This window comes from Narcine bancroftii, chromosome 1, assembly GCF_036971445.1.
Source record: "Narcine bancroftii isolate sNarBan1 chromosome 1, sNarBan1.hap1, whole genome shotgun sequence".
NCBI classification, from domain to species: Eukaryota; Metazoa; Chordata; class Chondrichthyes; order Torpediniformes; family Narcinidae; genus Narcine; species Narcine bancroftii.
The window spans coordinates 259,722,621-259,739,740 of record NC_091469.1 but is presented as its reverse complement, the minus strand read 5'-3'; the positions used below and the strand labels follow the sequence as shown (position 1 = coordinate 259,739,740).

The following is a 17,120-nucleotide window of genomic DNA, read 5'->3' as shown; positions in this document are numbered from 1 at the left end:
GCAGATAGTGATGTTATCCAGATACGGGAATGTCACCTTCAGCTTGTGCCAGTCTACTATGCGATCCATGTCCCGCTGAAAGACGGAGACCACGTTTGTGACCCCAAAGGGAACTCGGCGAAACTGGTACAGGTGCCCGTCTGCCTCAAAGACGGTGTAGGGCTTGTCCTTCGGGTGGAAGGGAATTTGGTGATATGCCAACTTCAGGTCAATCACGGAGAAAACCCGGTAGCGGGCTATTTCATTGACTAAGTCGGTGATCCTCGGCAGGGGGTAGGCGTCCAGTTGGGTGTACTGGTTAATGGTCTGGCTATAATCCACAACCATCCTCGGGTTACTTCCCCCTTTGACCACCAGGACTTGAACTCTCCAAGGGCTGTTACTGGGCTCCATGACACCTTCCACCAGGAGTTGCTGCACCTCTGCCTTGATTAAGTCTCTGTCTCCGGTGCAATAGCGCCTACTTCTGGCGGCGTTCAGCTTGCAGCCTAGAGTAAGATGTGGGAAGAGCGCTGGTGGGGTGATGTGTAGTGTGGAGAGGCCGCAGGTTAGCCAGGGCTGGAAGGTTGGTGTGCTGTGTAATGTGAGTGGAGGTTGGGGCCCCCCGAAGGCAACGGTGACACTCTGCAGGTGGCACTGGAAATCTAGGCCCAGGAGGACTGGGGCGCCGAATTTGGGCATGACCAGGAGTCTGAACCCTGTGTAAGTCTCTCCTCCCACAGTTATATTGGCAGAGCAGCACCCATGGGTACCAACATTCTTATCCTTGGCGGCAAGGGCAATCGAGCAGGTGGTGGGGTGGACTTTTAATCTCAGGGAGTGGGCCATAGTCAGCTGAATGAATCTCAGTGCTGCCACTGTCGAACAGGCACTTTGTTACCTGCCTGTTGACTTGCATGTACCACCACAGGGGTTTATATTATAAATGTGAAAACTGTTTGGCAAATCCAAAGGAGCAAGAGGATATTTTGTTAAACGAAAATCCTCTTGTGAAATAAAATTCTCTTATTTGTTTTGTGCAATTGCCCCCTCATAATCAGCCCTACATTTAAGAACTTGCCGATGTCCATTCAACTTGATACAAAAAGATACTAACTACTCTTGTTACAACGTGATATTTCTTAAATTCTGGCCTGGGAAAGAAAACACATCTTGTTTTCATTCCTGAACTCAGTAAGGTTCGTCCGAAGGGATTTTTAAAGTACAGCATATTGTGGGTTGATTTTTATCCCTGCACTGTAATTGATCATCCTTCTCTGTTATCCTTGGTGTTTTTTTTCTCTCAAACTTCAAATTCTCATTTGGCCGTTGGTTCCGACACTAAAGTTTTAATGATATTGTTTTTATTTTACACCCAACTATCACTGGCTCTTATTTCTTCAAAGTGATGGGGGAACTATTCTGAAGGGACATTGAGGAAATAGAGGCTGAGATATTATTTTGTGATGCTGGAGAATATAGGAATCGAGGGTACAATCATGTGTTATGAAGCTACTGTTTATAAAGTTCACGAAATTAATTATAAATAGGTGTGTTAAATTCATAAGTTCATTGCAAATTACACCATAAATCTAGGAAAAGAAATATCAAGCATAAAATCCTAGAAACATACAGCAACTCATTCAGCATCTATGGAAAAAGTTAACATTACACAAAGAGAATGATCAAGCTGATGAGCATTTCCAGAATTCACTGTTGGTACTTAGATTTTCTGCATCCATGTTATTGTGCTATTGGTAAAATATGAATAGAAAAGTGCAGAAGAGTAAATGCACTCTTTGTTCAATAGTGGTGTCATAACTGAAACAATGTTAAAGACCTGTGTAAATTAGAAAATTATATGGATAATATATCCTATATTTTTTTTTTAATGAATGATCTGGTTGCAGCAAATGAGAACTTCAGTACAAATGTACATGCATGTGACAATTAATATTAATTACAACATTCTAGGTTCTGTGCCAAGACAGCACACACAAGCTTGTTCTAACATATAGATATTTAGAGACAAACATAACAACAGAACATCCCTAAAAGGCATGTACGGCACAGAAAATGACCCTTTCAAACTGGACAACCTTTTATAAACTGTAAACAGAATACAAAAGTGTCTCTTTCAATGCAGCCACAATATTCACAAAATTAAGTTGTTCTTGAGAACAAATTTGCCAATAATCATAAAGGTGAACTGCCAGAGCTTTCATATTTATGCAGAAATAAATAAAGACCAAGAGAGCAAGTTACAGGCAATGACAGGATACTTTATAATGGGGAACAAGGAAATGGAAATATGGAACAGGCTCATTGGCCCAACTTATCAGTGCCAACCAAGTTAACATTCTGGGCTAGTCCCATTTGGCTACATTCCTAGGGTCCATATCCTTTCAAGCCTTTCCTATTCATAGATCTGTCCAAGTGTATTTTGAATCTTGCACAGCTTTCTCTGGTGGCTCATTTCAAATACAGACAACCTTCTGAGTGAAAAAGGTGCCCCTCAGGTCCCTCTTAAATCTCTCCTCCCTCACCTTAAACCAATGGTCTTTAGCTCTAGAATTGTCTACCCACTGGAAAAATGGTTAGCATTCATTTTAACCATGAAAGTCAACCCTCCGGAACTTGCTCTCAGGAATAAAGGCCCAGAGTCACCAATCTCTCCTGACAACTCAAGCTCTCCAAACCCAGCAACATCCTGGTGAATTCTGCACCTTTTCAACTCATTGATAACATTTGGGCAGCTGGACGACTGGAACTGTACATAATACTTAAAGTATGGACTTACCAATGCTTGGATTAGCTCTGACATGAGGTCGCAACTTTTGCCCTTGATAGCCCATCCGATGAAGGTGAGCTTGCCAAACACCTTCTACACTCGCTCCAATGGAAATTGCCACTTTCAGGGAATCCTTAGGTCTCTCTATTCTGCAATATTCTCCTGGACGCTAACTTTACCTATGTAAATCTTACCCTGGTTTGACTTACCAAAGTGCAAAACCTTATACTTGTCAGAGTAAAATTCCTTTTGCCATTCCTTCTCAATTGATTTAGAATCTAAATTCTGCTATAATCTGTTATAATATCCTGCCTAATGGTCTTTTGTTTGTGTGTGGGTGTGGGTGTGGGTGTGGTGTGTGTGTGTGTGGTGTGTGTGTGTGTGTATGTGTGTATACATACATATAAAATAAATATATTTTATGTATACACACATATACACACCTATACATATATACTGTATATACATACAGTTCATGTGTGTGTGTGTCTCTCTCTCTCTCTCTCTCTCTCTCTCTATATATAAATATATATATATATATTTATATATATATATAGACACACATATAAATATATATATATAAAGTCCAGGAACAGTAAAACCCCCAGAAAGAGGTTCAATGTTGGAAACCTGCAGTCAGATGAAGTGAGAGGAAACTTCCAGGCAAACCTCAAAGCAAAGCTCGAGGAAGCAATCCGCCTCACGGACTCATCCCCTGAAACCCTCTGGGATCAGCTGAAGACTACCATACTGCAATCCACTGAAGAGGTACTGGGCTTCTCGTCCGGGAAAAACAAGGACTGGTTCGACGAAAACAACCAGGAAATCCAGGAGCTGCTGGCAAAGAAGCGAGCTGCCCACCAGGCTCACACACACAGTAAATTAACATTATATAAACAAACAGTATGTATGTATAGTGTATGGATGTGTATAAACACGCACACGCACACGCGCACACACACACACACACACGCGCACACACACACACACACACCCGCACACACATATATATATGTATAAATATATACACACACATTTTTCTTTTTAACATATTTTTATTTAATTTTAAACACTACAATTATACAATGTGCTGAAAAATTCCAAAAAAATACAAATATTCTCATGATAAGGAAAACCAGTGCACAATTATGACATAAAGCAAAATTTTACAACAAAAAAATATAAAAAAGGGAAGAGAAAATAATTCAAAACCCCATCCTCTAAGCAAGGTTGATATCTGACATATGAATCAAGTGACACCAACTCGACAGCGCCAAAATTCTAGAACAAAATTAAACATTGAGATTATGATAGTAGTCCATAAGTTGGCCCCATATCTTTTGAAACATAATATTTGAAATTTGAATAGCACATTTAATTTTTATCTAGACTTATGTGTAGGTAGTGTTATCTTTCCAGTTCATCAAAATTTCACCTCTGGCTGTCAATGGTAACATTCGGCTTTGGATTGAAGTCAGTGATAAATCAACATTTTGAGCTAACCCCAAAAGGTTCCAATTTTAACCAAGAATTACTGATAATGTTTGAAAAACATCTTTCCAAAATTCTTTTAGGCTAGGGCAGGCCCATTACATATGGACTAAAAAAGCATTCCCTATTTTACATTTGTCACCTTAAGGATTTATGTCTGAGTAAAAACAAGTCAGTTTAACTTTAGAACTACGTGCTCCATGGACTACTTTAAAATGGAGCAAACAATGCTGTGAACAAAGGGAAATCGTGTTAAACAAATTAAACCTCATCAATGAAAGATTCAAATCCTGCTCCCAGGCAGAGCAAGTCTTAGATCAGCCAAATTATCATAAAATAGAGAAATTAAGCCATTATGGGAAGTTTGTAGATCAAAAAAAGGTGTCAAGAACAGTCACCACAGGGATTCCAGGAAAATCAGGGAACTGAGATTGAACAAAGTGACTAATTTGTAAATATCTAAAAAATGAGTTCTAGATAAATTAACATTTTACCACCAATTGTTTGAAAGATACAAAATTGTTGCCAATAAAAAGGTCTTTGAATCACTGTGCCAGTCACTGAAGGCAGTGTCTTGTAAAGAAGGTGGAAAAAGGGGATTGGATATAATAGGGCTGGTGAGAGCAAAACTCTGAAATCCACAAAACCTTCTAAACTGTGCCCATATTCCCAGTCTGTGCTTCTTTGTTGGGTTAACAGTTAGTTTATATAAAGAGGATGAAGAAGACCATAGAATTGCCATAATAGAAGTGTTTGTAACCAAATTTAGCTCCATTTCTATCCATGTAGGGTGGTCAACTCGATTATCATATTGTAGCAGAAGAATCAAGTTACGTATACTGACTGCCAAATAATAAAATCGAAAATTAGGAAATGGCAAACCACTATTCCTTTCAGCTTTTTGAAGATGAACTTTATTTAAGTGGGGGAATTTTCCTTGCCATATATAAGAAGATATAAGCAAATCAGATAGGAACGATAACTGGTATAAATTGGAAAAAAATTTATGTAGAATGTTCATTTTAATAGAATTGAAAAGGCAATTCATAAAAATAGATAAGGGTGAACATCTTGATAAGAGTAATTTAACATGATTAAATAAAATAGAAATTTTTTCCTTAAAAAGATGTTTATAAATCCAAGATAAGTAAATTGATCATTCACTCACACACATCTAAATGTTTTTCTTTGGCTTGGCTTCGCGGATGAAGATTTATGGAGGGGTAATCAGCTGCAGGCACGTTTGTGGCTGACAAGTCCCATGCGGGACAGGCAGACACGGTTGCAGCGGTTGCAAGGGAAAATTGGTTGGTTGGGGTTGGGTGTTGGGTTTTTCCTCCTTTGTCTTTTGTCAGTGAGGTGGGCTCTGCGGTCTTCTTCAAAGGAGGTTGCTGCCCGCCGAACTGTGAGACGCCAAGATGCACGGTTTGAGGCGATATCAGCCCACTGGCGATGGTCAATGTGGCAGGCACCAAGAGCTTTCTTTAGGCAGTCCTTGTACCTCTTCTTTGGTGCACCTCTGTCTCGGTGGCCAGTGGAGAGCTCGCCATATAACACGATCTTGGGAAGGCGATGGTCCTCCATTCTGGAGACGTGACCTACCCAGCGCAGTTGGATCTTCAGCAGTGTGGATTCGATGCTGTCGGCCTCTGCCATCATTCGATGCTGTCGGCTTTTGCCATCACGAGTACTTCGATGTTGGAGATGAAGTCGCTCCACTGAATGTTGAGGATGGAGCAGAGACAACGCTGGTGGAAGTGTTCTAGGAGCCGTAGGTGATGCCGGTAAAGGATCCATGATTCGGAGCCGAACAGGAGTGTGGGTATGACAACGGCTCTGTATACACTAATCTTTGTGAGGTTTTTCAGTTGGTTGTTTTTCCAGACTCTTTTGTGTAGTCTTCCAAAGGCGCTATTTGCCTTGGCGAGTCTGTTGTCTATCTTGTTGTCGATCCTTGCATCCGATGAAATGGTGCAGCCGAGATAGGTAAACTGGTTGACCGTTTTGAGTTTTGTGTGCCTGATGGAGATGTGGGGGGGCTGGTAGTCATGGTGGGGAGCTGGCTGATGGAGGACCTCAGTTTTCTTCAGGCTGACTTCCAGGCCAAACATTTTGGCAGTTTCCGCAAAACAGGACGTCAAGCGCTGAAGAGCTGGCTCTGAATGGGCAACTAAATTGGCATCGTCTGCAAAGAGTAGTTCACAGACAAGTTGCTCTTGTGTCTTGGTGTGAGCTTGCAGGCACCTCAGATTGAAGAGACTGCCATCCGTGCGGTACCGGATGTAAATAGCGTCTTCTTTGTTGAGGTCTTTCATGGCTTGTTTCAACATCATGCTGAAGAAGATTGAAAAGAGGGTTGGTGCGAGAACGCAGCCTTGCTTCACGCCATTGTTAATGGAGAAGGGTTCAGAGAGCTCATTGCTGTATCTGACCCAACCTTTTTGTTGGAAAGCAGCAGCAACCATTAAAGACCCACACCACCCAGCACACCTTCTGTTCTCGCTGCTGTCATCAGGAAGGCTCGTACCACCAGGTTCAGGAACAGCTGCTACCCCTCCACCATCAGACTCCTCAATGACAAACTCAGTCAGAGTCTCATTTTCTTTTTTGTTCTCTTTGTATTACATTTGTTATCTGTTTACAATTCTTTGTTTTATGCTGTGCACAATTTATTTTTTTGCACTACCAATTAGTGGTAATTCTGCCATGCCCGCTGGAAAAAGGAATCTCAGGGTTGTATGTGATGTCATGTATGTACTCTGACAGTAAATAAATAAAATCTGAAATCTGGTAAATATGTGGAGCTTATTTACACTTGGGTGAAAGCTTGAAGGTGTGGTCAGAATTATACTGGAAGGATTAACCAGCCTAATTGACATAATGAGAAGGAACTAGTTGACCTGGTGAGAGCACAGAGATGAAGGAAGCGGATGAGGGATGCTGGGGATGGGGATGGGGGGGGGGAAGGGAGGAGGGAATGTGTGGGGACAGGAGAGTATCCTTTCTCCAGAATACAGTTTGTGATCAATTAGTGGAAAACAAGGTAGAAGGGAGTGGGAAATGTCAGGAAGTGGTGGGAGAGGGGGAACGTCGGTAGATTGGGAGAGCCAATGGGAGTATGGAGGGAGAAGGCTGGAGAAAGGAAACCAGAAAGAAAGGGGAGGGAGCTGAATGGCCAAATCTTTAACATGGACTCATGATGGAGATGAATGGAGGGAGGGAGGTGGTTAGGGGAAGGGTAGTGTGAGGTGGAGGAGGGTTGATGGTGATTGGCTAAGAAAGAGGGCATATGCAAAAGTATGTGTTGCTTGACAGTGTCCACCAAGTGGAGGTTCAGCAAAGGATAGTAGCAGTTCCGTCAGAACACCCAAGTTTACTTTTGGTAGATGACAAATACCAGAGGCAGATATCAGCCAGCTAATGGTAACAATGAACCTGTTAAACCCCTTGATTTCTCACTTTCCCTTGTTCATTCAATAGCCTTGTCCATGTTCCAAATTCTGTTCTTACAAAATAGAAGATATATGGGAATTAAAAAGTACATTTTATCTTTGAGCTATCCCGGCAGTTTTTTTTTAAATCTTAATTTGTTTTTTATGCATTTGCTCTGTATAGATCTGCATGACCTGGTTTTGGCCTTTTTGTCTCAGCAACAACCATTCTTTTTTAAAAAAACCCTGAAATGTTGCTGGATTCAATCTATTGTGAGCTTGATGCACAATGAGTGCACAATAATTCATATTTCCACAGCACCTTGCATGTGGCTGTCCTTAACCCAGAATTTGCCTGGCATTCATCTGATATCTGTGCCTGTGTTTCACCATTTTGACCATCCTTTGGTGTATACAGTACAGTAGCTCCTAATAGTCATCGCAATTCATTTTTTCATTGACCCCCCCCTCCCATTAGACCTCATCCATTTGCCCATCAGACCGACCAAAACATTTCTTTTCATCTCAGCTTCCTTTTTAACATTGCTTCCCCTTTTTACTAATTGGGATATTGCTTTGTTGAGCATTCTGGCTCTGTCTGCCGCAATAGCATGGATCTGCCATTTGGCAATGCATTTCAATTCCCCACCCCTTTCCCTTTCCCTTGCTGACATGTCTAATGCAATGCTGGACTGAACACCTCATATTCCATCTGGGTACCCTCCAACCAGATGGCATTAACATTGACTTCTCTGGTTTCTGCTAGGCCCAACCCCCCCGCCAATCTTTTCCTTGTCTCCTTTCCTCTAGCTCTCTCTCCCCTTTTCCCTCTGTCCCCCTTCACAGAGCCAAAAACTATCCTCCTTCCCCCATCAATTCTCACCTTTCCTCTTATCATATCTAATTAACACTCCTCCCCATCCCATTCTTTTACCAGGTTTTTAATACAGGCCCCTTGCCTAATTTTTACTCATACCTTGAAGAAGGTCTTAGGCCCTAAAAATTTATATCTTTATCTCCTATGGACGCAGTGAAACCAGCTGAGTTCCTTTAGCATTTCTGTATTGACTAAAATCATAGCATCTGCAGACTTTTGTATTTACTGCTTCATAAACAACATATTTTTTTTAACCCCATGTGCTGCCCTCATTTTAGAGCTACTAGCAGAAGCTTCTTTCATATATATAATCGATGATGATTTATTTTCTTTTGAAACTACAATTTCAGAGTGGGTCAGGCCCTCAGACACAGCGGGGAAACAAGTATTTGGAAATGACTCCAATGCTTTATTTGTTTATGATGCAGGAAGTCCATTGTTGTTGCAGGTCAGGTCACTTGCCTGAGTGCTTCTAGTACCAAGTAACCCAGTACTACCTGTCGCATGGTCATGTGGTCGGCGTCTAAACGAGTCCCCCACTGGGCTCGCCTGGTACGGGAGGGTGGCCAGACACCCCACAGGATGAAAAACAAGACCTATCAAAGGGCGGACGAACCCTCTCGTAGGGTCAACAGCCCTCCAGCAAAGACGTGCTGTGAAGTGCAGAAAGGACATCCCTTAGTCTGGCCATTCACTGCAACCGAACATCCCCCAGCCATCTTGGATCTCACCATGCCACTGGATCCAGGAGGGGATGTTGAGAGGGTGGGTCTGGACCTGTTCAATCCCTACTCACCTAAATCCATTCATGCACACACTGTTCCTTTCAGAGGAGTGGGGTAACCTCATACCAAACCACACAAACTGACAGAAAGGGACTGTCATCATCCTATGGGATGGAGAGCCAGAAGAAGAGTTGTTGCAATAAATCCACACTGGTTGCTGTGATACTTTAGAATAAATGCATGGTAGATACTGCAAATGTAAACTAAAAACAGAACATGCTGGAAGCAGTTGGCAGGTCTGTCTAGACTAGAAATTTTAACTTAAAATATGTTTGATTACTACATTTGTAAGAATAATTAGTTTTTGAACCCATTTTTACATTATTAGTAGTGGATTCTTCATGTTAGTCAGTAGCCCGAGACCAATCCTGCCCATAGCCCCTTGCCTGCTTCCCATTCCGCTCTGCCTCAATCAGTCAATGAGGTTGACGGCCGTTCCAGTCCATAGTTGATAAAAGCCTGATAGTTTCGCAACTCCAGCCTTTTGTGATGATTGATGGGGTTGAACGCGACGACCAGCAAAGCACCGTGCGCCCATTTCCATAGGCCACCGGCAGAGCGGTGAAACCGACCAATCGCCGCCGGTGGAACGCAGGGGGCCCCCAATCGGGGCCTGGGCATCCGAGATAGCCAATCGGCAGCCGGCCCACTCAAGCCACGCCCCAGTGGTGATGTCGCCGAGCTGGCTATAAAAGGTAGAGCTGCCACGAATAAACTCAGTGTCGAATACACTCTACTAGTGCGTGTGTGGATTCAAGCTACAGCCTTATTGTAGCCTTATTATAGCTACCTATTTGTATGGCTATGTGAGATTAGTTTTATTGTTTTGTACCAATGGAACCTAAAATTAATAAAAATATTGGAAGATTTCTAAATTTGACCAATTCTGGAAACTACAGGACCTGCAATAGTTTTTCTTTGAATTTATTTGGACTGAACAAAACCAATCCCAAGTGGCTCGGTCAGATTATCATAATCTTATTGAGAGACGACAGAAACCTTCAACGTTGCTCACAGCAGAAAGGGTTTTTTTTTTGTTCAGAAGGAAGCCCTAATTTAGGAGGAAAAAAGTCGCTTTGAAAAGACGAATCAAGGGGGAAACCACCAGGCAGTCGGGCCGAACCCCGTCCCACCACTTGCCGGGCGGGCGTGGCGTGGGACATCGCTCAGCGGGGCGGGGGCTTTGACTCACCTGGGAAGGTGGAGCGTCGCGCCGAGCCAGGGCTGGGCACAGCCTCCACCCTAGAGCAAGCGGCATCGCCCCACCTCCCTCCCCCCCCTCGCAGTGTGAAGCCGGCAGGAAAGATCAGAGAGGGCAGCTTGCGGCGGGGGTTGGGTGTCCGCAGCAGCACGAACGCGCGTTGTGGGTTTTAGAAAAACTATATAGATAATTTAACCCACCCCCTTGAAGATGCAAGAGGCTCGCTTTCTCAAGTCCACTTTGCCGACGAACGCCCCGGTCTCCACGTTGGCCGTGCCGTCCGACAGCCAGTTGGACCAGCGCATCGAGTACCAGCAGCGGGCTCAGCAGAAGAGCATGAGGGTGCAGGAGCAGGTCCTGACCATGCTGAAGAGCGGCGGCGGCTCCTCGTACGCGGGCTCGCTTCACGAAGGTAAGAGCTCCCCGAGGCATCCTAACGCCCTCGCCCTTCCCATTGTTAAAAGCCCCTTTCTGTTGCATTCTCCAGGTGCACTGGATTTGGCGGGGGGGTCAAGCACAGGAACATTCATTCCCCTCGCTGGATTGTGCTTTTAGAAGGGATTAAAACAAAAAGTGGGCGAATCTCTTTCTGTCAACGAATGGAGGTGACTAACTGATAACTAACTGGGCGTAGTCCTCTCGGCTAAAGTTCAGGTTTGTCGTGTTCTTTGTCAGAGGAGTTCTACTCTTCTCTGCAAAGGTGTCACTTACAGGGTTGCAGCGCCCAGGTTTTAACCCCTTCTTGGTTTGGTGCCGCTTGATCAATCACACTCGTCCACTTTTCAGAAATGTTCTCACACTCTTCTTTAATTAACCCCCTCCCCTGCTTCGATTTTTATTTGTGCCCTGGCCAGCTTTGAATTTGTGCATTTTATTTTAATTGGAAGGCAGGGCTTGTGCATGCTCTGATCCTACACGAAGTGTCAAACCTTTGGCCTCAGTACCATCCTCAATCTGATGTAACAAACCTCTCCACGGAAAAGCTAGGGCAGAGAATGAATCCCCCAAATATTTAGGGGAACCTCTGGTAACCAACGGTGTAACAAAATTTCAAGCAGCATGGGGATGTATAGCAAGTAGGGAAGCATCTGGAGAGAGAGAGAGAAAAACTAGGTTCATCAAACACCTTTCACTCGATTATTTGCATTGATGCACATTAGAACTGAAAAGACTCCTCTGATCCAGAAGGCCAGTCCCATGCAAAGGGGCAGCAAAGTTTGAATCCATAATTGACTTGTATTCTAAAACTAGGAACTAAAATACTTAGAGAGATGAGAGTCAAACTGTACCAACAATGGTACATTGTACCCCCACGGAGACTAATGCTTCTGGTATTTGGTGAGAGATACAAACTTTAGAGTTTTGCCTGTAATGATGTAAACATTAAACAAACCTTTGGAACTTTCACAGATTTGTTTAAAGTTCTATTGTACGTGTGGTTTCAAGATCTACCTTAAATTTTGAACCAAAATAGATGGACTGCACATCATATTCAATTAAAAGTGCAGCTTTGCCATTGGGACATAAGAAATATGTTTAAACATTAATAGGTATCCATGAATTAATTTGCTTTTGATATGTTCACTATATAAACCTTTGGTCAACTGCCTTCATGTAAGTCCTTTTTCATTTAAAAAAAAACAAACTTTAAAAAAAAGTTCTTAATGAAATAACTGAGTACTGCAATTATCACTTGAAGATTTCTGTTTTTATATTGGAAATATTGAGTTTGCATTTAACAAAATAATTTACAAATCTGATGTATGAATATGCATATAATTTGTAGTTGTGCATTATTTGATGCTTTGAGGTTTGTTTCACATGTAGGATGCACTAATTACATTTTGTGAAATTTCAATCAATGATTGTATAAACACTGGAAGAGCATAGTTGCTGTTTAAATTTTACACAGATTTCACGATTACTACACTATTTCAGCTGCAATGAATTCATTATGTTCAAGGTGCAAAGATCAGATAAATACTTTGTGTTGCAAACGTATCAATTTTTTTCTTTGAAAGAGAGCATTTGTGTACTGGGATAATGTCTTATCCAGATAAGATCCAGACAGACCATGGTTGAAAATCCCCCCCCATTCTTTCGCCATCTGTAAATTTGCTATGTAGGACTAAACTGGGAGCGCTTGTGGAAGAAAGATCTTGCTTTATTCCGTGCTCTACTTTGATATTATTCCAAGATTTATCATTCCAATTAATCTTCTAATCCTTAATACCTTCTCAAATTTTGCATGTCTCATTTGCATTTTCTAAGGTTATAAAGTTGACCAGCCCAGCTTCACCTCTTTACTCTAATGGCACAAATAGAATGATAGAATTCTTCATATTGTGGAATCTGAATTAGTTTGAATTCTGATTTGTGTATTGAACTTCCCAGAGCTATAAATGCTCATCAGATAGTAACTAGTAACAGTTGTAAAATTGCAGCTTGGAATGAGGTATTTGAATTCCTAATTAATAGTTCTGGTTCCTGTTACTAAATTAAATCACAAGTTTTCTTTTACAATTCTAGTTCCAATTAAAAATAGAAAGAGAAGGAATTATAATATTTCTTTACAAAAAGAGTTTGAGCTGTAACTTTGTTAGAAAATGATCTTTCTTTGCAATGTAAATGTACTTGGCTCATTATTTTGGCTCTAAGTGACTTAATAGGAAGCGAGGTCAATGGTTTTGTTTGTTTTCCCTTCAGAGCTTTCAGTGTTTTAAACTAATTAAAGTTAACTTTGTAGTTCAAGTTTGCCTAGTTAGTAGAATATGTAATTACAGTTTCGTGCATAATCTTCAAGAATTTGAATTCCGATCTGAGCATTAACCACTGTACGACTAGCGATGGCTTCAGCGTTCAAGAAATTGTGCCTTGGAGTGCGGTGCCAAGTGGGAATGCCATTTTTTCCTCAAAGGCCAACTCCACTTGGGGATTTTTCACTTCTGAATGAAATCTATGCAAAATTGAAAGCCATCATTTCAAAGTTTTGATTACAAACCATTTATTTTGTGAGAGTTGGATTGTGCTGCATTTTCTTGTTGCCCTGAAATGTTCATCAAAAAGGTTACACAATTTGATTTGTAGAACAGTACAGGAACAGGCCCTTCAGCCATAATCACTGTGCTTAACCTGCTGTCCAAATTAAATTGAATCTCTGCACACACATGAAGCATGTGCCTATTCTTGCATATTCATTTGTTAGACTAGAATCCACTTAAATTCTACTATCGTATTTGCTTTCACCCAGCAGTGTTTTCCAGTCACCTTTATTAAAAATCCCTGGCGCTAACTTCTTTTTCCTTTTGATGCTGCGGGTGCCACTTGGTTCCAGCAAGGTGGCTAATATGTAATCACATTTCAGCCACCAATCACAAAAGCCTTTGTCAGAAGTAAACACAAAGGCCTCTCAAATAGAGCAGATCCTGTGCAGTCAGCAAGAATGTTGAACGCTTCCACTTCCAAACTCTCTTTGCTCTCTCTGGGAGACTGGGAAGAGGAATGTTAAACAGGACATGATGCTAAATCATGGAAAAGAAACCAGAGAAGGTGTAATTGCAACACCCTCCCATGGTGGGGTTTCAAAAATGAGGGCGTAAGCTTTAAGTGAAGGAAGGTGATCTGAGGGATACTTTTATTTCGAAAAGTGGTTTTATAATCTAGAATGTGCTGCCAGATAAAATAGTGGAACCGAATACAATCACTGTTTAAAATGCATTTAGACCAGTGATTTTCAAACATTTTCTTTCCACTCACATACCACCTTAAGTAATCCCTATCCCATCAGTGCTCTGTGATTAGTAAGGGATTGCTCTAGACTCGATTGTTTCTGGAATATTTTGCTTGAGAAACATGGTATTTGGCCCATTTCCTTTGAAGTTATGAAACCATGCACATAACGAGTCAATTAGGTACGATTAAAACAGTGGTTTTCAAACTTTTTCTTTCCACCCACATACCATCTTAAGCAATCCTTTACTAATCACAGAGTGTCTATGGCATTAGGGAATACTTAAGGTGGTACATGAGTGGAAAGAAAAAGTTTGAAAACCACTGATTTAGAGAGAGACTTAAATATGCAATGTGCAGAAGGGTAGAGGCAAATTCGATGAGTGTAAATGGGGAAAGAAAATTTCCATGGACGTGCTGGGCAAAAGGGCCCATTTTTTTGCTGGATGACTATGGACCTTTTTATGGTGTATCCCTGCATTAAAGCCGGCTCAACGAAAAAAAAGGTGAATTTATCTTTTTATGGCGAAGGCCTATAAGGCTGATTCAGCGTTGCCTTCACAGAGCAGTGTCGGGAGCTTAGGGAGGCGGGGCGAGTGGTGCATTTGTGCCACCTGTCGCTGTGACATCATCCATACGTGCCAGCAAGTGGAAAATTAATATAGACATTCCCTCCCACCCAAAAGAACAAAAAAATTTAGCCATCATTCATATGAACAGAGTAATGAAGTGATTGATGTAAGTAATAAGTATCTGAACACACTGAGCACTTTAAAATACGCGCTCCTGGGTCGCCGGCCATTATGGAAGAAGTGGAGAGAGTCGCTCCACGTCTGGGTGTACCCCCTAGACAGGTCGGAGTTTGCCTGCTGAATCTGCCCTCGGAGCTTACGTGAAGGTAAGTGAAACGATACAAAGACAGAGAATATCCACATTTTGCACGATGAAAAGGCCTCGTGAATCTCAACTGGAACTTCCATTCAACACCCCTGTCCTACCAAGGCTTCTGGAGTATTTCTTTATCTGAACAAAAAAATGAGCAAAGGCATGGAAGATAGCCTCCCTGGCTCCAGACACAACATCATCTCCTCTTTGTAACTCTCTCTCCACACTACTGGTATCAGTTTGTATCACAGTATTTGTTTCTTATCCTTGACACGCAGTACAATCTAACTATGCAATTCAGCACACTACAGAACTAGATAATTTCAGATTATCCCACTACATTCCTCTAATTTCTGCCTTGAATAGTTGATCATAGCATCATCCACTGAAAGAAACATAGGTGATTTTATTTTGAATTTTTTTTAGGATTTCCTATCATGATGTTTTTTTAATGAATACAATTTTAAAAAGAACTCTGCTCTGACGTCTGCCCTTTAATCTTTACACGATGCAGGGCTCTCAAATAATCTCAATGTATACTGTATTTTAATGTAATGCAATTTATTCTGTGGGTGAGAAAGAGTGTCAATCTGATGATTATTATAAAACACTTCCATTCTATCCACATTTGTCACACTTTTGTTCTGTTTTCAGTCCTCAAGTGTTTTTTTTTTCTCTCCTGATACCTTGATATTCCTTTCAACTGCCACTTGGCCAAAATTTCAGCCAGGCACAATTTAGTCCTCTGATCTGTGTGCCAATTTCAATACATTTGGACAACAGTTCTGCCATTCTGATGTGCCTTCATCCCATTAATAATCCCTTTTATCTAGCACTGTTAGTCCTCCTTTACAGTCTCTCCCCCCACCCACCCCCCACCGATCACATACACAAGAACATTTAAAAAAAGCAGAGCAGGAGTCATAGCCATCTTGTCCGCCAAGTGTGCTCTACATTGCAAGAAGATCGTGGTTAATCTCGCCATGGACCCAGATCTACTTATTGCCTTTTCCCTATATTTTCTGAACTATGCAAAATCTGTTTCTTAGATATATTTAATGGAGCAGCCTGTATGGTTCCTTGAGCAGAGAAATCCACGGATTTACGACTCTCTTGGGGGGAGGAGGAGGAGGAACAATTCTTCTTTGTCTCTATCCTAATTCCACTCTCCTGAATCATGAGGCAAAATCTCCTCGTTCTTGCCTCACTTACCAGTTGAAAAAACTTTTCTGCCTCTTTTGTCTATACTTTTATAGCTTTGAGTGCCAATGTGTGGTGTCCGGCTACATCACGGTCTGGTATGGGGCCACCAGTACCCCTGACCAAAAAGCCCTACAAAAGATAGTGGACATAGTCCAGGATATCAAAGGCAAATCCCACCCCAACATCAAGAACATTTACAGCAGTGGTTCTCAACCTTTTTCTTTCCACTCACATACCACTTTAAGTAATCCCTGTGTTGTAAGTGTTCTGTGATTAGTAAGGGATTGCTTAAGGTGGTATGTGAGTGGGAGGGGAAGGTTGAAAATCACTGCTCTAGACCCAATTTTTACTGAAACATTTTGCTTGAGAAAAATTGTCGTTGGCCCATTTCCTTTGGAGTTATGAAACTGTGCACATAACAAGTCATTTAGGTATGATTAAAACAGTTTCTTTCCACCCACACACCACCTTAAACAATCCCTTACTAATCACAGAGCATCGATGGCATAGGGAATACTTAAAGTGGGATGTGGGTCCAAAAAAAAGATTGAGAATTACTGGGCTAATTTGTTAAGAAGAACATGACAGACTTGGACATGTGTAGGGGGGTGGGGGGTGGGAATGGATTACAGAAAAACAATTCTATTTGGTAAAATGGAAATAAATTGAAGAAGAGGAACAGTATGAAGCCACTAGACTACAACATCTCTAGCAGTTTTGGGATGGTGCTGGGATATGTAGGAAAGGG

General features: G+C 41.7%; 1 protein-coding gene across 2 annotated transcripts in view; it reads left to right on the top strand.

Annotated features, from left to right (window-relative positions):
* The window catches only part of LOC138742305 (plakophilin-3-like), a 69,758-nt gene that overhangs the window by 12,711 nt on the left and 39,927 nt on the right, over positions 1-17,120 (top strand). Inside the window, exon 1 of one of the 2 annotated variants that reach the window (XM_069896560.1) lies at positions 10,102-10,967. The exons of the other annotated variant lie outside the window; for it this stretch is intronic. Coding sequence (XP_069752661.1) covers positions 10,766-10,967 — 202 coding nt within the window. The 5' untranslated portion in view covers positions 10,102-10,765. Of the gene's footprint in view, positions 1-10,101; positions 10,968-17,120 lie in introns of those variants that run through there. 2 annotated transcript variants of the gene reach the window in all.